Source organism: Choloepus didactylus, chromosome 2 (assembly GCF_015220235.1).
Source record: "Choloepus didactylus isolate mChoDid1 chromosome 2, mChoDid1.pri, whole genome shotgun sequence".
NCBI lineage: Eukaryota > Metazoa > Chordata > Mammalia > Pilosa > Megalonychidae > Choloepus > Choloepus didactylus.
In genome coordinates this window covers 30,980,306-31,005,818 of record NC_051308.1, presented here as the reverse complement: position 1 = coordinate 31,005,818, position 25,513 = coordinate 30,980,306, and the positions used below count along the sequence as shown (strand labels likewise).

General features: G+C 37.6%; 1 protein-coding gene across 3 annotated transcripts in view; it reads left to right on the top strand.

Moving 5' to 3' along the window:
• The window catches only part of SMYD3 (SET and MYND domain containing 3), an 839,570-nt gene that overhangs the window by 628,329 nt on the left and 185,728 nt on the right, over positions 1-25,513 (top strand). For all 3 annotated transcript variants that reach the window (XM_037822565.1, XM_037822568.1, XM_037822576.1), the window contains 2 exons: positions 7,938-8,005; positions 9,574-9,676. In XM_037822565.1, coding sequence (XP_037678493.1) covers positions 7,938-8,005; positions 9,574-9,676 — 171 coding nt within the window. The remainder of the gene's footprint in view (positions 1-7,937; positions 8,006-9,573; positions 9,677-25,513) is intronic.

The following is a 25,513-nucleotide window of genomic DNA, read 5'->3' as shown; positions in this document are numbered from 1 at the left end:
TGTCCAGAGAGAGCAGTAAGCTGCCTTTTGAAAATTCCCCTTTAGTCCCTCTAATTAATAAACTTGGTCAGAAGTCTTGTGTTCCAAACATTCTACTCATGCTTTAAATAGAAAAATTATAACAGACACACAGTCTTTGAGGAAACTACTTTATATCTGTGTTCAGAAACTGAGTTCCCATCTTTTTAAATGTTTTTTTAAAAGCAACCTTTCAAGTAGGCTAGAAGCCACCTTAAGCTACTTATGCATGGACTAATTTCTTTTTAGAATTCAATAATTAGGGAGATGGGGGCTGGAAAGTGGATCATGCCTTATGGTGTAAAAATAGTCTGTTCTGAAGGAACTGTAATTTTTTTTTTTTTTTTTATGACTGTCCAACTTAGCCATTACAAGCTAACAGTATGTTGGCATTTTCCCCTTGTGTCTCAAATATCTTATCTTCTGCTACAATTAAAAGCTTCCAGTTCAGAAAATTTGGGGAAAAAATGTCAAATTTAAACACAAAATTTAAATGTATATAAAATGGATATATATGGCTCTGAGGTTTCACTTTGTGTTTTCATACTGATTGGTATTAGTATCTATTCTACAAAGGAGTTTTTAACCTCAGAACACAAATGTCAGGTTCTGAGACTATTTTTGGACATAGAACGTGAACCAAATGACATATGAATTTGGTTCATCGACTGTTTTAAATTTCAGTTTTGTTGTTTCTGGAAAAAATTCAACGACCAATTATAATAGCTCACTAGATTTTTGTCATCTAAAAAGACTACAATGTAATATTGTGAAAGCTTTCAATTGTTTTAAAAGAAAATTATGAAAAGTAAACAACTTTGTATTCAATAATTATAAAATAATTTGTTTTATTTTATTGCCCTGGGAAATATTTTTAAGTAATATTTGTACTTAACTTTTAGAAAGGAATAATTTTTAACATAATTGCTTTTTTTTAATTTATTGGGTTTTTTTTAATTAGGGTACTTGTAGGTTTACAGAACAATCATGCATAAAATACAGGATTTGCATGTACTACTCTATTATTAACACCTTGCATTGTTGTGAACATTTGTTACAACTGATAAAAGCACATTTTGATAATTTTGCTGTTAACTATATAGTCCATGGTTTAACTTATGGTTCATAGTTGGTGTTGTACAGTTCCATGGATTTTTAAAAAATTTCTACTCTCTATTGTATGTGAATTTAAGGCCTTAAAGTTATTCCTAATAAAAATTTTAAAAAAATTCTATTCTAGTACCATGTATACAACTACAATTTCCCCCTTTTAACCACATTCAAATATATAATTTAGTGCTGTTAATTACATCACAATATTGTGCTACCATCACCACCAACCATGACCAAAACTTTTCTATCATCCCAAATAGAAACTCTGTATATTTTTAATCCTTAACTCCCTATTCCCCACCCCCACTCCATCTCCTGGTAACCTATATTCTAAATTCTGACACTATGAGTTTGTTTATTCTAATTATTTCATATCAGTGAGATCATATAATATTTGCTCTTTTGTGTCTGCCTTATATCACTCAACACAACGTCTTCAAGGTTCATCCATGTTGTCACATGTATCAGAACTTCTTTCCTTTATACGGGCTGAATAATAGTCCATAGTGTACCACATTTTGTTTATCCATTTATCAGTTGATGGACACTTGGGTTGCTTCCATCTTTTGGCAATTCTGAGTACTGCCACTATGAACATCAGTAAGCAAATATCTGTTTGAGACTCTGCTTTCAATTCCTTCAGTTTTAGAAGTGAGATTGCCAGGACATATGGTAATTCTATCTTTAACTTTCTGAGGAACCACCAAACTGTCTTCCACAGAGGCTGCACCATTTTACATTTCCACCAGCAAGGATTGAAATGTTCGTATTTCTCCACATCCTATCTAACACTTGTTATTTTCCATTTTGTTATTTTTTATTTTTATGGTACCCATGCTGGTGGGTGTGAAATAGTATTGCATGGTTTTGATTTGCATTTCCCTGGTGGCTTATGATGTTGAGCAATTTTCATGTGCTTTTTGGCCATTTGTATGCTTACTTTGGAGAAATGTCTATTCAAGTCTTTTGCCCATTTTTAATTGAGTTGTTTGTCTTTTTCTTGTTGAGTTGAAGAATTTCTTTATATATTCTGGATATAAAGCACTTACAGGATTTGTGGTTTCCAAATATTTTCTCCTATTCTGTAGGTTGTCATTTTATTTTCATGATAGAGTCCTTTGAGGTACAAAAGTTTTTAATTTTGATGAGTTCCTATTTATCTATTTATTCTTTTGTTGCTTGTGCTTTGGATAGCAATTCTAAGAAACCATTGCCTAACACAAGGTCCTAACGATGCTATCTGATATTTTCTTCTATGAGTTTGATAGTTCTGTCTCTTATTTTTAGGTCTTTGATTCATTTGGAATTGATCTTTGTATCTGGTGTGAGGTAGGGGTCCATCTTTTTTTTCTAAATGGAGGTCCAGTTTCCCTAATACTATTTGGTAAAGAGAGTATTCTTTCTCGATTGAGAAAGATTTTTGCCCCCTGGTCAAAAATCAGTTGGCCTTAAATGTGAGGGTTGATTTCTGAGGTTTCAGTTGTGTTCCATTGGTCTGGATGTCTGTCCTTGTGCCAGTATCATGATGTTTTCATTACTGTGGCTTTGGAATAAGGATTAAGATCAGGTAATGTGAGTCCTCCAACTTCCTTCTTTTTCAAGATGAATTTGGCTATTTGGGGCCCCTTGCCCTTCCATATAAATTTGATAATTGGCTTTTTCACTTCTGCAAAGAAATTTTTGGAATTTTGATCAAGATTGAATTGAATCTGTAAATCACTTTGGGTAAAATTGACATCTTAACAACATTTAGTCTTCCAATCCATGAACACAATTTATTTAAGTCTTCTTTGATTTCTTTTAGCAGTGTTTTATAGTTTTCCATATACATGTTCTTTATATCCTTGGTCAGATTTATTCCTAGATATTTGACTCTTTCATTGCTATTGTAAAGGGATTTTTCACCTTGATTTCTTTTCTGATTGTTCATACTAGTGTATAGAAACACTTCTGAGATTTGCATGTTGATCTTATACCCTGCCACTTTCCTGAATACATTTATTAGCTCTGGGAGATTTGTTGTAGATTTTTCATGAGTTTCTGTGTATAGAATCGTATCATCTGCAAATTTAGCAATGTTTTACTTCTTTCTAATTTGGATGACTTTTCTTTCTTTCTCTTGCCTAATTGCACTAGCTAGACTTCTAGTACAATTTTGAATAACAGTGGTGACAGTCAGCATCCTTGTCTCGTTCCAGATCTTAGAGGGAAAGCTTTCAGTCTCTCACCAGTCAGTATGATGTTAGCCGTGGATTTTTCATATAAGCCTTTTATCATATTGAGGAAGTTTCCTTCTATTCCTAGTTTTCTAAGTGTTTTGTCAAGAAGGGGTGCTGGATTTTGTCATATGCCTTTTCTGCATCCATTAAGATGATCATGTGTGTTTTTTCCTTTATTGTGTTAATGTGGTGTATTACATTAATTGATTTTCTTGTGTTGAACTACCCTTGCATACCTGGGATAAATTCCACTTGATCATGGTATATAATTCTTTTAATGTGCTGTTGGATTTAGTTAGCTGGTATTTTATTGAGGATTTTGCGTATATATTCATAAGGGATATTAGTCTGTAGTTTTCTTGTGGTATTTTTATGTGGTTTTGGTATGTGGGGGATGTTGGCCTTGTAGAATGAATTAGGGAGTGGCTGCTGCAAAGAGAACCTCCTGTGGCAGTAGAATTTACAGTTTTAATTATATCATATGATGTGCAGGGTCATTTGTACAGGACACCCGTGTTCTTGTAATTAACTGTGCCATTTGTTTATCTTTTTTGCAACTTGGCTCTGACTTGACATGGAAAATGAATTAGGCTTTTGTATTTTTGCAACTTGTGTAATATAATTGTACAATATAAGTGAAAAAATAAAGGCATGTAATTTTTTAAAAATAATTTTAAACCTAATTGCTGTTTAAAATTTTTTGTTTTTAATTTTTTTCTAATTGCTTTTTTAAATGCAATTTCTTTGAGATATATCCACACTCCATACGGTCTTTCTGAAGTGTACAGTCAGTGGCTCACATTAGCATCATCATATACTTGATATATCCCCATGATCAATTTTAGAACATTTTTATTACTCCAAAAAAGAAATAAAAATAAAAAAGAAAATCAGAATTCTCCCATTTCCCTTTTCTCCCTGCCCCCCATTATTAAGCCATAGTATTGATGTGATGTTGTTACTGTTGATGAAAGAATATTAAAATATCACTGTTAATTATAGTCCATAGTTTGCGATAGGTACATTTTCCCCATATACCCCTCTATTATTAACTCCTTGTAATAGTGTCATACATTTGTTCTAGTTCATGAAAGAACCTTTTTGTATTTGTACAGTTATTAATCACAGTCATTGTCCATCATAAGATTCACTGTTATGCATTCCCGTGTTTTAACCTCCAACTTTCCATGTGGTGACGTACATGACTCTAAACTTCCTTTTTCCACCACACTCACACATCATTCAGTACTGCTAATTATACTCATAAGAAGGTGCTACCCTCACCTCTATCCATTTCCAAAGTTTAAGTTCAACCTAGTTAAACATTCTTCACATATTAAACAACCACTCCCCATTCTTTAGCCTCATTCTTTATCCTGGTAACTTATAGTCTATATTTTATTATATATGAGTTTACATATAATCAGTTTATATCAGTGATATAATACAATGTTTGTCCATTTGTGTCTGACATTTCACTTAACATAATGTCCTCAAGGTTCATCCATGTTGTTGCATACTTCAGGACTTCATTCCTTCTTACTGCTGAATAATATTCCATTGTATGTATATATTACATTTTGTTTATTCATTTATCTGTTGACTGACACTTGGGTTGTTTCTGTCTTTTGGCAATTGTGAATAATGTTGCTATGAACATTGGTATGCAACTATCTGTTCGCATCCCTCCTTTCAGATCTTCTGGGTATATACCGTGTAGTGGAATTGCCAGGTGGTAAGGCAACTCTATACTTAGCTTCCTGAGGAACTGCCAAACCCTCCTCAGTGGCTGTACCATTTTACATTCCCACCGGCAGTAAATACGATTCCTATTTCTCCAGATCCTCTCCAACTCTTGTAGTTTCCTGTTTGTTTAATAGTGGCCATTCTAGTAGGTGTAAGATGATGTATCTCATTGTGGTTTTGATTTGCATTTCCGTAATAGCTACTGAAGCTGAGCATCTTTTCATATGCTTTTTAGCCATCTGTATTTCTCTTTGGAAAAATGTCTATTCATATCTTTTGCCCATTTTTAAATTGGGTTGTTGGTCTTTTTATTGAGTTGTAAGATTTCTTTTTATATTCTGGATATCAAACCCTTATCAGATATGTGGTTTCCAAATATTTTCTCCTGTTGAGGTGGTTGCCTTTTCACCATTTTGACAGAGTCCTTTGAAGCACCAAAGTATTCGATTTTGAGGACACTTGGATTGTTTCTACCTTTTGGTTATTGTGTAATTGCTTTTATTTTTGTTAATGTAATTCCATGAATTGCTTTTCTAAATGTATATTAGTGTCAAGTATTCATTCTTTAATTGTTTATGCTGTGCTATTTCCTAAGAAAAATATTTTTAAAACAGAATTAAACTGCTTATTCAATGAGAATACTTTGGAAAATATTTAAACTTTTATGTTTGGGATTTATTTCCATTCTTTTACTTCTTGATATAAAGAGTAATTCTTTTCAAATTATCATTTGAGCACACATGAACCTATTCTTTCATTTAAAAAGGAAAAACTGGAGAACTGCTTCATCTACTATTGCTATTAGATATATTTTCAACAATATTTCCTCTAGAGTTTTTCTTAATCCAAATAGTGGTGAACAGAACCAACATTTTTTTTAATAAAAGTAAAAGTAGGCAAAAATCTAACTAAACCTTTTTTCAGTGGCTCTATAACACTAGCATATAACAACTTCCAGAATTATACAAATGAGGAAATTGTTTAGAATTTGTTAAATAAAATGTAAAAACATCTTACTTATTGTAGTAGAGTGGAGCAGAATGAGAGATGAGGGTAAAGATTGCTTGATAGTGAAAACAGGACAAAGAAAACAAGGAGAAAAGTAAAGAATAAAAGAGTAGATGCAAGAGAAGCAAAAGGGAAGGAGAGAAATTTGGAAACTATCATTCATTCATTCATTTATTCAGCAAATATTTATTGTGTACACAATGTATCATGTCCCCAGTATTAAGCAAAAAATTAAACAAGTCCTTGCACTTGTCTGGTGGATAGAAATGTCATCCCAACCTTTGGACTAATGGAAAAGAGAAGGAAACAAAAAATGAGCTAAAATGGAGAGAAAGAATGGATAGAGATAGAAGCAGGGATGCCTAAGGGCAAAACATGGGAAAGATTAATTTCTACCTACTCCTTTTCATGGCAGATAACCCCTCTCAACTCTCCCCCTCTGCACTCCAGAGTACCTGTGAGTTTTGTTTCTGGCTTCTTCCCTGAACCTATTCTGGGTAATACTGTAGGAATGCTGAAGACCTACCACACCCATGCATTCATCCATTCCTCTGAAAAACGTTTACTACTGTCTTCTATGTGTGGGGTATTGAGATAGGAACAGGATACCATGGTAAACTGAAACAGTATTCCTGCCCTCTGAGTATTTTGTAATCTAGTTGCATACGGGCAAGTAAATGGGAAAATAATGATGCAATTGATAAACTCTAGGGATCAGGAAGTTTCCAGCAGGAATAGACAGCTAAGTTGACATTTCCACCTGTTAGCTCTTCCTTTTTAAAACTCCATCAGAATGAACCTGTTTTGGAAAAACTTTTAATTTAATTCATTGTTCAGAAAAAAATTAATATTTAATTTTGGTTTGATTCAAAAAATTAACAAATTCATACTCTTAGACCTGGTGTTTGGTTAGTGGATTACTTCACCTAAAATCCTGATTATACTTTAAAAATATGTGTTGAAATTCACATTTCCTCTGACCCTTCCCTTCCAAATCATACCCATTTTTAAAATGCTTAAACTTTCAAAATGAAAACGAGATCTTTTGTCCTGTATTTTTACCAACATATACTATATGTATATATAGGCAGTACACTGTTGCAGCTTAATGCAAAAGTGATGTCCTCTAAGCCAATTAACTAGTATGTGTTTAAAATATGTATATGTATACCAATTTATTTCCTGATTTGAAATCACAACTTTATCAGAATTTTAGAGGAAAAATGTCAAATCTTGCTGGTTTGCATTTTTTATTTCTTTTGTCCCCATCCCCCAGTAAGGTATAGGGCTGTGCCGTACACTCAGTGAGGGGTTCCATGTGTCTAGTAAATGCCAGGGTTTGACTGAATGACTTCCTGTGCTCATTGTGGTCTGTCATCAGCTTGGATCACAAACTCACTCAAAGTGTACTTCACTCCTTATAGGAATAAAAGGTGGGCTGTTGTTGCTCATCAGCTAAACAGTGACATTTGGAAAACTGCAGGCAGTTTGAGTGAAAAATGTAATATGATAGGAGTCTAGTTCTCAATAAATAGCTTATTTGTATTCTGAGCTTTGAGCATTTCATGTAACTGTATAACTTTTGAGGGGGTATTAGATTGAAATTAATAGGCCCTGTACTGGTATAAACCTGTGGTTTTTTACAGGATGTGGGTGTTTCTGCACTCAGCCACCTGGTGTTCCTATGGAAAGTGTGTCCCATACATGTTCTTTTGCAAATGAAGGAGCATCTGTGTGTGGCTTAGGTCTTTCCAAAGCAACTGCTAAAGGGTTGCCTATAAAGTTTCCTAAGTGACTCTGGTAATCTTGATCTTCTCCCTCTTGTTTTTTCAGGTGATCTGCAACTCGTTTACCATCTGTAATGCAGAGATGCAGGAAGTTGGTGTTGGCCTATATCCCAGGTATAGTGAACGGTATTTCATTTATTGAAAGAAACAATGTTAATTCCCACCCAGCCTCCTAACCTTTTGGAGATAGTTAGAAAGGCTATTGCAGCAGCTGGTTTAAAAGCCAAGCTTGAAACTTAATGATAAATTACAAGAAAATGGAAACTGTTAAGTTTAAACTTAATGTTAAATTTAAAGAAAACAGTTTTATAACCCCACATTATCTGCTATGGTATTAACAAAGAGGCAGACCTCAGACATATTCTTGCTCTCAGAGGGACTTTGAGATGAGAAGTTGAGGGTTGTGGGTGCTAATAAAACAATAAATGGAGGTTTGGTCATTCTACTCTTATTCCCCAACCTTCTGGGCTGAAGCACATGATTATTTCACCAGACTTGCTGGACTGCACCTGTTGGGTTCATTTTGTCTTTTGGTTAGTGTACTCTGAGCCTCGTTGTTCCAGGAGGCAAGACAACTTCCAGGCAAGTAAACTTTCAAGGGCTTGCTCCAGCTATCACTGAGGTGAACTTCTATGATTGTGCTTCTATGACTTGTGCTTCCACGAGCACTACAAAGTTACTCCTAGTTTCGTTTAGTTTTTCTGCCGTTAGGGTCCAAATATACATATACTCTTTCTTGCGAATCCAAGAATTCAGCTTCTTTTCATCCTAGAAAGCACTCTAGGATGTAGGGTCAGGTCTATTGGTGGTAGTTCTCAAAAAAAACAGCATCATAGAAAGAGCAAGGACTCTCTCTGAGTTCAGACCACCTGGTTCAAATCAGATTCACCTCTTACTAATTGTGTGGCCTCAGGCAATTCTTGTAACTCCTCTACATTAGTTTCCTTATCTGTAAGGGATCCTGGTAAGATTGTTGTGAGGATTAAATTTGATAATACTCAATTGCTAAGAAAGTCTTTCTACATAGTAAGTGTTCACTTATAATTATTATCAATTCATGATGGCAGCTTAAATTTGACCTATTTCCCAGACAGTAAAAATGTACCTCCAAGATAATCAGATCACTGGACTGAAGTCCAAAATATATCAGGAACTAGTTAGCAAGATAACCTCAGCATTCTATTTAAAAGAAAGTAGTCCTAATTATTCTTCAGTTTAGTTGTGGCTCTTGTAGCACAGTGGCAGCTCCTCCAAAGGAGCTCAACAAATGAGATCCTATGTCAGAAAGGTCAGTGGTATCTTTGCTGCAGCGATTACTGTTGCTTCTCGTTTTCTCCAAGATTATTTCTTTGCAGTTCAATTTTTTTCCATCATGTGGGATTGTCCTATTGGGTGGTGTGTAATGAGACAACTTCCTACCCACTCCAACCCCAGAAATGACTCCAAATATATTTTTTTATTAACAAACTTCGCTAATTAGCCTCCATGATGGGGAGCATTTTCCTTCTTCTGTAGTGAACTGGTCGCATTTCTATGAATGTCCCAGAGCACTTAATCACTGGTGCCCTGTCAACGTACCCAAGCTAAGGTTTCTTTTGCGCATGTATTCATTAAATGTAACTGTTTTACTCATCTGCTGAGCCTTGATAGTCTTTGTTTTGTTTTGTTTTCCTTTCCTCCAGTATGTCTTTGCTCAACCACAGCTGCGACCCCAACTGTTCCATTGTATTCAACGGACCCCACCTCTTACTGCGTTCTGTCAGAGACATCGAGGTGGGAGAGGAGGTAAGGAACCCACGCTTCCTACTGCCTTGCCTCCTTCCCCTCAAAGATCCCTCCCTATTGCCTATCCCTAAAAGCAGTTGTGCCTGAGGGACAGGTTTTCATTATCCTTCTTTGTATTAGTCAGGATTCTCCAGAGAAACAGAACTGATAGAATATATAAATATGTAAATATTAAGAAAGTTGTTATAGGAGTTGGCTCGTGTGACCATGGGGATAAGCAAGTCTGAATTCTGTAGGGCAGGCCACAAGTCAGAAACTCAGTGAAGGTGGTGTTGAATTCCCCAGGAGAAGCCAGCTGTCTGGAGTAGAGATAGAAATTCTTCTTTTGACAGCTGAAGTCATCAGTTCTCACTTTAAGGCCTTCAACTGATTGGATTCTCATGCTTCTCTCATTGCTGAAGGCAGTCTCCTTTGTTGATTATTGATGTAATCAGCCATAGGTGCAATCAACTAATGATTTAAATCCATGAAATAACCTCACAGTTACAATCAGGCCAATGCTTACTTGACCAAACAACTGGACACATGAAATTAACCATCACAATCTACCCCTTGTCAACTTGCCATAACATAGCCATACTTTCACCTAATGTACTTCAGCTCTATACAACTGGAAACACACTAACCCTATTCCCAGAAAAGGATGCAAGTCCTGGGGTAATAGTCATTCTTAAACTTGATATCCTATAACTTATATACTATAACATAAAGTTAATACAACTTACATTGTATGATAAGGGGATGAGAGGGAAGAAAAAAGTATTTGGTTTCTATAGACAAACTTATTTGTAACAAAACAAGGAAGAAATACTCATAACCGTTATAGTCATCATTTCTGCCATTGGTCACACAGTCATAACTACCTTCTTCCACTACCTGTTGCATATTCCCTTTTATCTCAGCAAGCATCTCAGCTGGTAGTAGTTCTTTGCCTGGTGCAGTGACCTAAACTTTCATTTCTGAAGGGTCTGGGCCATTAGTGGTCCTGCCTGGATTGGGTTGTTGCAGTTTTCCATTGACTTTAAACACTAGGCATGGTAGTATGAAGAGATGTCCTAGGGAAACTTCTGTATTATGGGCAAACTCTTCTTTACCTCCATTTTATAGTAACAGTCCTTTTGCCTCTTGATAATCAGGATCATTCACCCCTGCCAGTACAGTAACTCCCTTCTTCACCTGTTGATTCACAGGCATGAGGAGCCCAAAGTGGCCAGTGACATTCTTAACTTCCAGTAGAATAATTGTGTCTTCTGGTGGAAGCACTTTTCCTTTTGGAACTAAGATCTCTAGACCAGGAAAGCATAAGGTTGTGGGGAGAGGAAGCAAGAAATTTTCTAGTGGATCACTAGGGGTAATAGAGAGTAATGTCACTCCCATTTCCACCCCTTGAATCCTGGACTCATGAATCCTGGCTATGGGAGAAACCATGCCATAGAATGGACGCTGACTTAGAGCCTATACCACCTCCTAGAGAATATTGCCCCAGACCTGCAAGGTATCACCAGCCAGTTGGAACTATAATTGAGTCTTCAAATGGCCATTCCGTTCTTTTATCAATTCAGCTGCTTCAGGATGACAGAGAACATAATTTAGATCAATGAATTCCATGAGCATTTACTTCTTCTGTAAGTCCAGAGGTGGTAGTTTTGGCAGAAGCATTGCATTCAGGGAAGGCAAATCTGTATCCAGAGTACTTGTCTATTTCAATAAGAACAAAATGCTGCCCCTCCCATGACAGGAGTTGTCCAGTCAACCTGCCACCAGGTAGCAGGCTGATCAACTTGGGAAATGGTGCTATATCAGGGACTGAATGTTGGTCTCTGCTGCTGGCAGATTGGGCACTCGACAGATTGGGCACTCAGCAGTTGCTGTAGCCAGGTTGGCCTTGGTGAGTGGAAGACCATGTTTCCAAGCCTATCCATAACCTCCATTCCTACCACCATGAGCCCATTGGGCTAGGGAAAGAGGCTGACTGGTATCCACAGAATGGATCATCTTGTCTACTTGATTATGAAAATATTCTTCTGCTGAAGTCACCCTCTGATGAACATATGAGATACAAATATCTTCATGTTTTTGACCCATTCACAAAGGTCTATCCACATACCTGACACCCAGACCTCTTTGTCACCAGTTTTCTAATCATGTTCCTTCCAAGTTCCTGCCCATCCAGTTAAACCATTGGCCACACCACATGAATCAATATGCAAATGCACCTCCAGCCATTTCTCCTTCCAAGCAAAATGAGCAACCAGGAACACTGCTCTAAGTTCTGCCTCCTGGGAGGATTTCCCTTCACCACTGTCCTTCGGGATGTCCAGAAAGGGGCTGTAGTGCTGCAGCTGTCCACTTTGGGGCGGTGCCTATACATGTGAAGAACTGTCTATAAATCAGCCTGAGTTTTCTCTTCTCCAGTCAGGTGATTGTAGAGAATACCCCAAGGGGCCATAGATGTAGGCTGGGAAAGAGAAAGTAATGTGGCAGGAGTGGGGGACATGGGCATTCAGGCCACTTCCTTGTGTAACTTCCTTGTGCTTTATGGGCCTACTCAAGCCCAATCTCCTATATAGCTGTTTGATGATGGAGTGCTACTGTGTGCACCCAACTTTATGGGTGGGTGAGTCAAACAACATCCAGTTCATGGTGAGCAACACAGGTCTCATAGTAACTTGGTGGCCTGTAGCTAAGCGTTTTTGTCTCTAGTAAGGTCCAGTAGTAGGGCAAAGGCTGTTTCTCACAGGGAGAATATTTATCTGCAGAGGATGGAAAGTCTTTGCTCCGAAATTCCAAGGATCTGCCATGTAATACTCTTATAGGGGCCTGCCAAAGGCACCAAATAGCATCTTTGTTTGCCACTGACACTTCCAGCACCATTGGATCTTCTGGATCATATGGCTCAGGTGGCAGAGAAGTTTGCTGTTGCAGAGCCTCCTCTTGTTCCAATCTGCAGTCAAAACTAGCAGCTTTTCAGATAACTTGGTAAATGGACTGGAGTAGCTCACCCAAATGAGGACTATATTGCTTCCAAAATCCGGCGGCCAACTAGGTATTGTGCCTCTTTTTTGGTTGTAGGAGGGGCCGGATGCAACAGCTTATCTTTCACCTTAGAAGGGATATCTCGACATGCCCCACAGTATTGGATGCCCAGAAATTTCACTGAATTGGAAGGCCACTGTATTTTATTGGATTTATTTCTAATCTTGTGACACACAAATGCCTTAACCAATAAAGTAGTCGTTACTTTACCCTTATAGTTTTGCAGACAGCCAAGGCAGCCTCTTTTGGTGAGTAACCTTTATAAAAAGTCTGAGGTCTCACAAGACAATTGCAAATGGGCAGTCCAGGGCTGCTGACCTTGAACCAGCATGGGCTTTGCACACTTAACACCTGTGCTCAGTTCTGGGTTATAGGTTTTTACACTTTCTAGAATCCAGTTTCCCTCTACCTTCTAATTTGCTAAAGTGGATGTTTATTGCAAGGAAAACAGATTATCATAAGCTTTTATTGCATTTATGGCCCTTACCCAATAAAACATAAACTCAAGGTATCATATTTTATGTAGACAGGGATTTGACTTTGATAAGACTCTGTCCAAACTGATTTGCATCAGAATAAGCAGCCTAAATTTCCAGCTTTTAGGACCAGTGCACTACATATACTTGGATATCCATTAACAATATTGAGAATTTAGATTTTCTTTTCCTGGGGCCATGTATGTCTACAAAACAGATAAGGGGTATCTAGATGTGGGGGCTGAGGAGTGATTTTTGTTGTCGATGATGTTGATGATGATTTAGTAAAATTTAAAAAAGTAGATTAACAGACAAGAAAACAGAAAAATGATTTGAAATTGGGGTTTCAGAAACAACAAAGAAACTTTCTTATATCTTGTATTTTTAGACTTGGCTGCCAATTATTCTCCTCAGCTGGTTTTTATTTAATTGAGAAAACACCTTGTGTTTCGGTGCTTATTTCACTTTTTTCACTTCTTCTCTTTCCATCTCCAGAGCAACAAGCAAATCCTTCCTCTTGCATTAACACAAAATAGTTCTGTTCAGCATCAGGCCCTAGAGACTCAGATAGGTCCTCCTATGGTACTTATCAAAGCATCTTCTCAACAAAGAGAGTCTTTTCCCTGTACATCCTTCCTATATCAGCTTGTTGAGGCAATAATTTCTCCATCCCCTTATGCATGTCTTGGTGAATGATTTTCCCAGCCTAGTTGTTTTCCTTTCCTCTACCCTCTATTTCTACCTATCTTAATGTAACACTCCTTTCAAGGCCCTCTTAAATACCATCTCCTCTATAAAGCTTTTCCAGATTTCCCAAATTAAATGAAGATATTTCCCTCTAAGATATCCCTTATGTGGTTATTAATATATCTTTGGAACTTATTCTGGGTCTTCTGGTAGTTTCTCTATTTGACCATGAGCTTTGTGAGGACAGGTGTTTGTGTCCTACTTGTTTGTGTATCTCCTTTAGTACCAGCACTTTACCTTGCCCTCAGGAGGCATTCAGTAACTCCTCACTGAATTAACTTTGAATTAACTTGAGCATACTAAAAAGACCAACAGTGATTCTCAGTGGGGACACTGGTGGCATTCTGGATGAAACAGTTCTTCCTTGTGTGGGACTATTGAAGAAGGCTGGTGCCCTCAGTTGCTGCTCAGGCTATAGTTCCTGTAGTCACCCCTAGTGATTAAAATGCATCCTGCATATTTGAAACTGAACCTTTGGGGCAGGGGTAAGGAAGAGGGAGAACTAAGAGAAAAGACATTATGAAGCACTGATTAAGAAAGGTTATTCCTCTTTTTATTGTAGAAATATTATCTTTCATTTGCTTGGTTAAAGAAGGAAATTTAGACAATTTTGGTAATTTTATAGCATCAACTTTACATTTCGACTTTACTACTTTTAATATGGGCTATCTGAGATGTAAGCACCAGAATGTGATTTCCATGAGGGAAGTTTGGAACAATGCCTGCAACACAGAAGATCCTCAAACTCTATTTGTTGCATGAATAAATGAGGCTTCCTAAGACAAACCAGAGATAGGATAGAATCTTAGAGCCAGTTTGGAACTACCAGGGATCTTCAAAGTGTGTCCCAAGGTCTCAGAAAGAAAATAACATCAAAGCCAGCCCATCATCAGCTTGAAATAGGAATATTTCAAACCTCACAATCTTCTGGCAAGGAGAGCCAGAAAATTGCACCAGGTTTCAGAATAACAGAGGTTGCTATGTTTCTTCCCACATAAAGCTATCCTTTGGACCTTTTCCTTTCAAATCAGCACCATTTCTAATAGTTTTCTATTTGAGGGTTCTCTTTTACAGTGTTGAATTTTTTGGTTCTTTTTGTTTTTGTCTCCTCACATGTCCACCACCTTCTACAAAGAGGTGTTTGTATTATGGTTTGAAGTCATGGCTTACATGCTAGATTGCTGATAGCTGCCCCTTCAGGGTTGTGTTAAGTGTTAGATACATTTTATTGGCTGACTGTCTTATAAAATATGCATCAGGGAAGAAATCTGAGCAGTCCAGGCCACTCTCATGGAAATGCCTGGTTAGAAGAAGTTGTAGCTGTTATAAATAATGCTGTTGGCTGTCAGCGTTCTCTGAAGTCATATCAATTTGGAGAAATGTGATTTGAATAAACTGAGCAAGCATATCAGTATCCCTAATATCAGTTTTAACCTAAAATGTTTTGGGATTTGAAGTTTGTTTCTTTTCTCCATCTTCTTTGCTTACTCGATAATTCATTTCACAAGCATTCGCTACATGCTTAGTGGGTAGCAGGTACTATGTTAGGCATTGGAAATACAAAAATGAGTAAGACCAACCCCTGTCTTCAAGGAGATGAAGGTATAGTTCAGGAAACTGACACAAGAACAGAAAACAATAGTAGAATATGAGAAGTGCAATGGTATAAATGTGCGTAGGTATAGAACTTCAGAGCCAAGATACCCAGGTGGTGGTGGGCAGTGGGGGAGTTAAGAAAGGCTCCCAGAGAAGTGACTCCTGGAGTCTTAAAGGATTCTAGAGTTAGAGTGCAGTGAGGCTGGGAAAGCATTCCAGACAGAGACACAGAGACAGAATGGTGAGTTCAAGGAGCAAAAAGCAGTTCACATCAATAGCCTGACAAATTCGAGCATGACCAACAGATGAGGGAAGATTCAGTGACCACATCAAGTAGTCCCTTGTGGGCCTTATTAAGAAGCTCGACTGATCAGAAAGTTTCATAACTGTGTCTGGCATTTAGCAGACAGTAAATATTTGTGGAAGAGAGATGGGCAGGTATTGAGCATCATTAAAGGATCTTAAGCAAGGGAATACATGAACAGATTTTCTACGTGTTGGCAAGGTTGGAAGAATGAGGGTCAGGGTGACACAGTAATCCAGGCCAGAAGTGATGATGGTGGCCTGAAGTCAATCGGAAGTCAGGTGGTGGCTTGTGATGGGAAAGTCTGGGAAACATAATATTTAGGAGGTAATATTAGCAAGATTTGATGAAGACAGAGAAGAGACAAGAATAACACTTAGTTTCAACTTTAAAAAGAAGTGAGATCTTTGAAAACGTTTTTTCAATTCAGAGCCATTATTAGCAGAAAAATTTGTAATTGTGATAGAGTAGTTCCAGAAATGAAAACAAGGTCTAATTTTAATTTTGTCTTATTATCCACTCATTTGTAGGTAATGAAAAGATGGTTTAATAGAAAAGGGATTCATTTTGCCTCAAAATTTTCAAGTAAGCAACATATTCAGGATCCAGCAAATCTCTTTAATGATATTACTCTAATGTTGGGAATGATTTACTGCATTTTGCATAAAAGCTGCAGTAAAGTGGCAAAGCAATGGCCAGTGGCATTAATATTTTAATGCTATTTTGTTCTATGCCTTTAAAGCATCAACTGATCAATGGCAAAGTTTCATCCATATTTTTCTGCTAAATGAGCCCTATATGTAGTGAACAGATTCTTCATTAAAACTGGTGAGTCAATGAGTCTTTAATAAAAGTTTTTTTATCTTTGGCTGATAAAATGATTTAGCTGTGATTACCCATTAGTAATCTGACTATTCTTGTTTCAAAAATATTACTGAAATGTTTTTGCCATTGAATCCATCAGCTTTGATACAGTGTATTTTGCAAACTTCAGTGACACAAAAGAGGCACAAAAGGAAAAATGGTTCACTCTTTCCAAGGTTATGGGGCAGTCTTAATTGGAAGATCTTTGTTTGAGCCAAGCTTGAGGGATGGTAGAGCTTTAAATAAGGTGAGTGTGAAAGAACAGGAATGGCCAGCCAGGGCAGCAATGCCCAGGTAGATGTTGGTATAGTGTGCATTGTTTTAGAGGTGTAGGAAGTTACATAATTGTGATAGGCTATAGGAGGCAGGGAGAGATGTTAAGGCTAAAAGGCAGATAGGTTTGGGGAAGGCTTCATGTGCTTTGCTGAGTATGGCCTTTATTTCATAGGCAGTGAGAAAGCATGAAGAGTCTTCTGTAGAGAAATGACATGATCAGATGTGAGTTTCAGGAAATTCTTTCTCAAAGCAGATTAGTAGATGAAAGGTAGACTTAGAGCAGCAGGGAGGCCAGTTAGAAAGCCATTGCATAGTCCTGGTAATGGTTACCAGCAGTTACAGGATGCTGATGGGTGCTATGAATCTGTTTCTTGGGGTTAAATGAAAGAACAAGTCTCCTGTTGCCTGTTCACTGCCTGGCATGTTCATTTGTGATTTTTGACCCTTGTAATAAAATTTGGGGTTAGTCAAGCCTGTTTCTACAATGTGGCAGGTCCTTGATTCAGTGTTGTTCTAGTTTGCTAATGCTGCTGTTAGTTAAAATACAAGAATGGATTGGCTTTTATAAAGGGGGTTTATTTGGTTCCAAGTTTACAGACTGAAGGCCATGAACATGTCCAAATTAAGGCATCAACACAAGTATACCTTCACTGAAGGAAGGCCAGTGGTGTCCGGAAAATCTCTGTTAGCTAGCAAAGGCATGTGGCTGGCATCTGCTGATCCCGGGTTGTGTTTCAGCTCCTGTGTGTTCTTCAAAATGTTATCTGGGGGCATTTTGTCTTCTCTTAGCTTCTCTGGAGCAAACACTGGGCTAGCATCTCCAAAGTGTCAGCAAAAGTCTACTTTCAGCGGCCATCTCCAAAATGTCTCTCTCAGCTGCTTTAAGTTCCTTCTGTTTGTGAGTTCTTTATAGGACTCCAGTGATTAAATCAAGACCCACCCTGAATGGGCAGCATCCATATCTCCATGGAAATAATCCAGTCAACATTTCACATCTCCATGGAAACATTCAGTCAAAGGATACCAACCTAATCAACACTAATACATCTGCCCACACAAGATTGCATCAAAGAACATGGTGTTTTGGGGGACATAATACATTCAAACTGGCACAGGTGGTTTCACACTGGCCATATTGTAATCACCCAGTTAACTACTGCCCATTGAGTTGATCTGAGAGCTGGGGCTGATAATTCAGAGCCACGGGGCTAGATTGAAAGTTGGGGTCCTAGAGTTAACCAAGAGGGAACATAGAGATTATCTTACCTACCACCTCGTCTCATATAAGAAAACTGAGGCCCAGAGAGCCTGGTAATATAAAATGAATGTATATTTTGCCCCAAAGTTATTAATAGGCTGTTTCAAAAAGTGCTTAGAGGGGTGATGTCATCAGCATGTTGATATAAGACATCCCCTGAAAAAACCTCCCCAGAGATTCAGCAACTAAAAGGACAGGTCCTTTCCATGGTTGTCTTCCCGCTTGAACCACCAGTCCCTGGCACAAGAGCTCTTGGCCATGGGTATGTGAAGGGATATCCCCTGAGCCTAGTACTTTGGAGGGTGCCTGGGGTGTGGAAGGCTACTTCCTCTGTGCCGTCAGCTGGCTCAGTGGCGTTCTGGGCCGGACGCTCACTCATCTTGGAAAGCAGCTTCTCGGTTTCTCCAAGTAGGCACTCACTATGGGTGTAGAAGTCCTTGCTCAGGCGGTGGGACCCTGGAACTGCTATTCTGGAGCATGTTCTGTCCTTTATTTAATGTTTTTCATGGAGGAGAATCCTGCTCTGTCTCTCTGTTTGGCACTTTGTTTTTCTTATTCCTTTGCTATGTTTTTTTGGTAATTTTTTTTAAATTTTTTAATAAATTTAATTAAAAAAAACTTCAGAGGAAGCAATTTGGAACAACTAATCAGAGAAGTTCAAACAAATCTCCTTAGAATTCACAGTTCTAAGACCATGAAAATGCCCAAATTAAGGCATCAACAAGAGGATACCTTCACTGAAAAAAGGCTGATGGCATCTAGAACACCTCTGTCAGCTGGAAAGGCATGTGGCTGGTGTCTGCTGGTCCTTTATTCCTGGGTTGTGTCAGCTTCTGATTCCAGTGGCTTTCTCCTTAAGCATTTGTGGGTTCTCACTTAGCTTCTCTGGGGCAAACTCTGGGCTTCATCTCTTAACTTAGCATCTCCAAATGTCTGGGTCTGTGTTGGTTCTCAGCTCTCTCTCTCTTAGCTTCTTAAGGACTCCAGTAAACTAATTAAGACCCACCTTGAATGGGTGGGATCACATCTTCTAATCAAATAGTCTAATCAAAAAGTCTCACCCACAATTGGATGGGTCACATCTCCATGGAAACAACCTAATCAAAAGATCCCACCCACAATAAGTCCGCACCCACAAGATTGGATTGAAAGAACATGACTTTTGTCAGGGTACATAATAGATTCAAACCAGCATAAATACCTTAAAAAACATTTAACTGAGGAAAGATGGCAGAGTAGAAAACTCCAAGACTCAGTCTGTCCTCCAGGGCAGCTAGTAAACAACGAGGAACTGTCCGAAACAACTCTTCTGGGACTCTGGAGATGAGAAGAACACTGTACAGCAGGAAGGGTGGGAGGAGAATAGAATGATAAACTGAGATAAAGAACTGTGAATAGCACTCTCCATACTGCCTGTGGCTAGTGACCATCCCCCACTCCTGTGGCAAGCCACCTTGGGATCCAGTCTCTGGCTGGCTGCTGCTTTCAGAAAGGGGCATAAAAGAAAGTGCCTTCTTAAAGCTACAGGGAACATTTTGCTGAAGAATATCACTTCCCTAAGAACAGTGGAAGAGCATGGTCAAACACTGAAAGCAGATTTTAATTAGCAGATTCAGATCACCGAGTCCTGACTCTGAGCTAGAGTTTCAACCCACCCAGGGCAAAAGCATCCAGCAGCCTCTGTTTCAACCCCACCCCCAACAGGGGAGGAGTTGGTAGAAACTTAAAGGTACAATACCTCCTTAGGACCATGTGGAACAGTTTGCTGAAAAGTACCATCTGCTGAGCAGGACAGGAAAGCACAGATTTGGGGAACTGTCAAGTACATGTTTGATGTCCTTCCTGATCTCCTCCCCAAGGCATTTTGGAACCAGTCTATGCCCCCTTGGTGGGGTGGGTCCTAGGCCCTTTTGGACTGAGAAATACAGACTTTGGAAATTCCTCTCCAGGGTGACCCTCCTACCATAATTTGCCCTTCTGGCAAAATCAGCAAAAGACAACAAAAGGAAAATTAAAAGCTATAGAATGAAACCAAAAACAAAAAGAACAGATCAACATTCCTGAAGAAGGAACAGAAGAAAGGAAACTTTCTTCTTTGGGTGAAACAATTGCACAAATAGTACAATCTTAAAAATTAAACAATGTATCTGGGTCAAGAATCACATGAAGAAGAGCTGAAAAAATCTGATCAGTTAAACATGGACTATTCTAAATGTCCAGATAAGTTGAACCAAGTATCAAAAAAGAGCCTGAACACTAAATCATTCAACAATAAAACCCTACACAAGAGAGAAAAACTGACCTCTGGAGAAAATGCAACAAGATTATCAGATGCCTAGATATCAGCAAAAACTTACAAGCCATACTAAGAGGCAGGAAGATATGTCCCAGTCAAAGGAACAAATTTAAACTTCAGAGGAGACACAGAATTTGGACCAACTAATCAAATATGTTCAAACAAATCTCCCTAATCAATTCAAGGAAATGAAGGAAAATATGGCCAAAGAGATAAAGGATATTAAGAATACACTGTATGAGCATGAAGATGATTTATCTGTATAAAAAGAAAGATAACAGAAATGATGAGAAAGGCACAATAGAATATATTAAATCTACACGAGAAGCATACAACAGCAGATTTGAATAGGCAGAAGAAATAATCAGCAAGGTAAAAGATAGAACAATTGAAATCTTACAGGCAGAAGAACAAATAGAGAAAGGAATGGGAAAAAAATGAATGGGGTTTCAGGGATTTCAGTGTCAGCAAGAAGTGCACAAGCATACATATCATGAATGTGCAAAAAGGAGAAGACAAGGGAAAGGGGGCAGAAAGAATATTTGAGGAAATAATGGCCCCAAATCTCCCAGCTCTTATAAAAGATATAAATATGCACGTTCAAGAAGCTCAACATACTCCAAAGTAAATCCTAATAGACCTGCTCCAAGACACATACTAATTAGATTGTCAAATGCCAAAGAAAAAGAGAAAATTCTGAAAGAAGCAAGAGAAAATAGGATTGTCACATACAAGGGATCCTTGATAAGATTAGGTGTGGATTTCTCATCAGAAACCATGGAGGCTAGAAGGCAGTGGTATGATATATTTAAGGTACTGAATGAGAAAAACTGCCAACCCCCAATTTTTTTATCTGGCAAAAATCTCCCTCTAAAGAGAGGGAAAGTTTAAAAGATTCACAGATAAATGGAAACTGAGAAAGTTCATCATCAAGAGACTTGCCCTACAAGAATTACTAAAGGGAGTTCTGTTGGTTAAAATGAAAAGACAGAAGAGTAAGGATGGATGAGAGTGTAGAAATGAAGATTATCAGTAAGGGTCACTACAAGGGTAGAGACAAAAACAGATACATAAATATAAGATATGACATGTAAAAACCAAAGGATAAAATGCCTGATGTAAGTACTGCCTTTATAGTAATAACACTGAATGTTAATGGATTAAACTCTGCAATCAAAAGATGCAGATTGGCAGAATGGATAAATAAGTATGATACAACTATAGACTGTTTACAAGAGACTCATCTTAAACCAAAGACACAAATATGATGAAAATGAAAGGCTAGAAAAAGATATTCCACACAAACAGTAACCAAAATAGAACTGGGATAGCTATACTAATATCAGACAAAATAGATTCTAAATGCAAAACTTCTATACTAGACAAAGAAGGGCACTATGTATTATTGAAAGGGGAAATCCAACAAGAAGAAAGAACAATCATAAATATTTATGTACCTAACCATGGTGCCCCAAAATACATGAAGCAGACACTGGCAAAAGTGAAGGGAGAAATAGACATCTCTACAGTAATAGTTAGAGACTTCAATACATCACTCTCATCAACAGATAGAACATCTAGACAGAAGATCAATAAGGAAACAGAACTTTGATAATATGATAAATTAGCTAAACCTAATAACATAGAACATTGCACCCCAAAATGGCAGAATATACATTTTTCTCAAGTGCTCATAGATCATTCTCCAGGATGGATCACATGGTGGGTCACAAAACAAGTCTCAATAAATTTAAAGATATTGAAATTGTACAAAGCATTTTCTCTGATCATAATGGAATAAACCTGGAAATCAGTAATAGGCAGAGAACTGGAAAATTCACAAATATGGAAGTTACCACACTCTTAAACAATCAATGGGTCAAAGAAAAAATTACAAGAGAAACTAGTAAATATCTTGAGAAGAATGAAAATGAGAATTCAACATATCAGAATTTATGGGGTACAGCAAAAGCAGTGCTGAGAGGGAATTTTACAGATCTAAACATTTAAAAAGAAGAAAGAGCTAAAATCAAAGACCTAACAGCACACTGGGAGGAACTAGAAGAACAGCAAACTAATCCCAAAGCAAACAGAAGGAAAGAAATAATAAAAATAGCAGCAGAAATAAATGAAATTGGGAATTAAAAAACAGTGAGGATCAACAAAGACAAAAGGTGGTTCTTTGAAAACATCAATAAATTGACATACCCTTAGCTAGACTGACAAAGAAAAAAGAGAGAAGATGCAAATAAAAAAAATAAAAAATGAGAGGGGAAACAACTACTGACCCCACAAAAATATAAAGAGGATATTATGAGCAACTGTAAGCAAACAAATTAAATGACCTAGATAAAATGAACATATTCCTAGAAAAACGTGAATAGGATACACTGACTCTAGAAGAAATAGAAGATCTAAACAGACCAATCACAAGTAAAGAGATGGAGTCAATAGTCAAAAACTTCCCAACAAAGAAAGCAAAGGACCGGATGGCTTCACAGGCAAGTTCTACAAAACATTCCAAGAATAATTAATGCCAATCCTGCTCAAACTCTTCCAGAAATTTAAAGAGCAGGAAACACTACCTCACTCATTCTATGAGGCCAATATCACCCTAATATCAAAACCAGATAAAGAATCTACAGGAACAGAAATTTACAGACCAATGTTAATATCAAAACCAGATAAAGAATCTACAGGAACAGAAATTTACAGACCAATGTCTCTAATGAATATAGATACAAAAATCCTCAACAAAACTCTTGTAAATCAAATCCAAAAGACATTAAAAGAATTATACACCATGATCAAGTGGGTTTTATCTCAGGTATGCATGGATGATTCAATGCAAGAAAAAGAAAATGTAATATACCACATCACATTAACAAATTGAAGGAGAAAAACCACCTTATCGTTTTGAGTGACACAGAAAAAGCATTTGACAAAATGCAGCATCCTTCCTTGATTAAAATACTTAGAACACTAGGAATAGAAGAAAACTTCCTCAACACGATAAAAGGGCATATATGAAAAACCCACAGCTAACACTGTACTCAAAAGTGAAAGACTGAAAGCTTGCCCTCTGGAAAGAGCTGTAACAAGAAAAGGATACGTACTGTCACCACTGTTATTCAACATCATACTGGAAGTTCTAGCCAGAGCAGTTAGGCAAGGAAAAAAAATAAATAAAAAGCATCCAGATTGGAAAAGAAGAAGTAAAGTTTTCACTACTTGCAGATGACATGATCCTATGTATAGAAAGTTCCCCCAAAAATCTACAACAAAACTATTAGCAAATGAATTCAGCAAAATGGTGGAATACAAGATTAACACCCAAAAATCAGTGATGTTTCTATAAACTAGTAATTAGCAATCTTAAGAGGAAATCAAGAAAAATATTCCATTTACAATACCACATAAAAGAATCAAATAGCTAGGAATAAATTTAACCAAGGATATGAAGGACTGGTTCACAGAAATCCACAAAACATTGCTAAAAGACATCAAAGATGACCTAAATAAATGGAAGGACAGTCCATATTCATGGATAGAAAGACTAAATGTGGTTGTTTCAGTTTGCCAATACTGCCACTATGCAAAATACTATAAATGGATTGGCTTTTATAGAGGGGGTTTATTTGGCTACAAATTCTACCATTTTATGGCCATAAAAGTCTCCAAACTAAGGCATCAACAGTAGGATACCGTCACTGAAGAATAGCCGATGGTGTCCGGAAAACCTCTGGGAAGGCACGTGGCTGGTGTCTGCTGGACCTGGGTTGTGTTTCAGCTCCTCTCTCAGCTCCTGTATGTCCTTAGCTTAGCATTTCCAAATGTCCTTCTGTCTGCAACTCCAAGCATCTCTGAACATCTCTGTCAGCTCCCAAGCATCTCTCCAAAAGTCTCTCTCAGCTGCTCTTGGGTGTTTTGTCCTTTCTTAGCTTCTCCAGAACAAACTCTGGACTAGCATCTCAAAGCATCAGTAAGTGTCTCTCCAGGAATCTCTCTCAGCTGTTCTCTGAATGAGCTCCTTTAAAGGACCTACCCTGAATGAGCAGGGTCAAATCTCCATGGAAACATTCAATCAAGAGGTCACACCCTAATCAAAAAGATTAATAAGTCTGCCCCCACAAGACTGCATTAAAGAATATGGCTTTTGGGGGGGGATGGGGGGAACATAATATATCCAAACAGGCGCAGTTGTTAAGATTTCAGTTCCACCTAAATTGGTTTATAGATTCAATGCAATCCCAATAAAAATTCTAACAGCCTATGTTACAGAAATGGAAAAGCCATCTACCAAATTTATTTGGAAGGGTTAGGGGCCCCAAATAGCCATAAACATCTTGGCAAAAAAAAAGACCGAAGGTGGAGGACTCATAAGTCCTGACCTTAAAACATATAACAAAGCTACAGTAGTCAGAACATCATGATACTGGCACAAGGATAGTTATATTTACCATTGTAATCAAATTGAGAGTTCAGAAATAGACCCACATAAGTATGACTAATTGATTTTTTACAATGCTGCTAAGTCCACTCAATTGGGAAAGAAAGGTCTCTTTAACAAATTGCTAGGAGAACTGGATATCCATATACAAAAGAATGAAAGAGGACCTCTATCTCACAAGTATACAAAAATTAACTCAGATTGGATCAAAGACCTAAATATAAGAACCAGGACTATAAAACTCCTAGATGAAAATGTAGCATCTTCAGGATCTTCTGTTAGGCAATGGTTTGTTAGACTATACACCTAAAGCACAAGCAACAAAAGAAAAAAATAGACAAATGGGACCTCCTCAAAATTCAAAACTTTTGTGCCTTTAAGGACTTTTTCATGAAAGTGAAAAGATAACTTACTCAATGGGAAAAAGATATTTGGAAACCACATATTTGATAAGGTTTTAATATTCAGAATATATAAAGAAACTCTGCAACTCAACATCTACGAGAGACACAATCCAATTAAAAAATGGGCAAA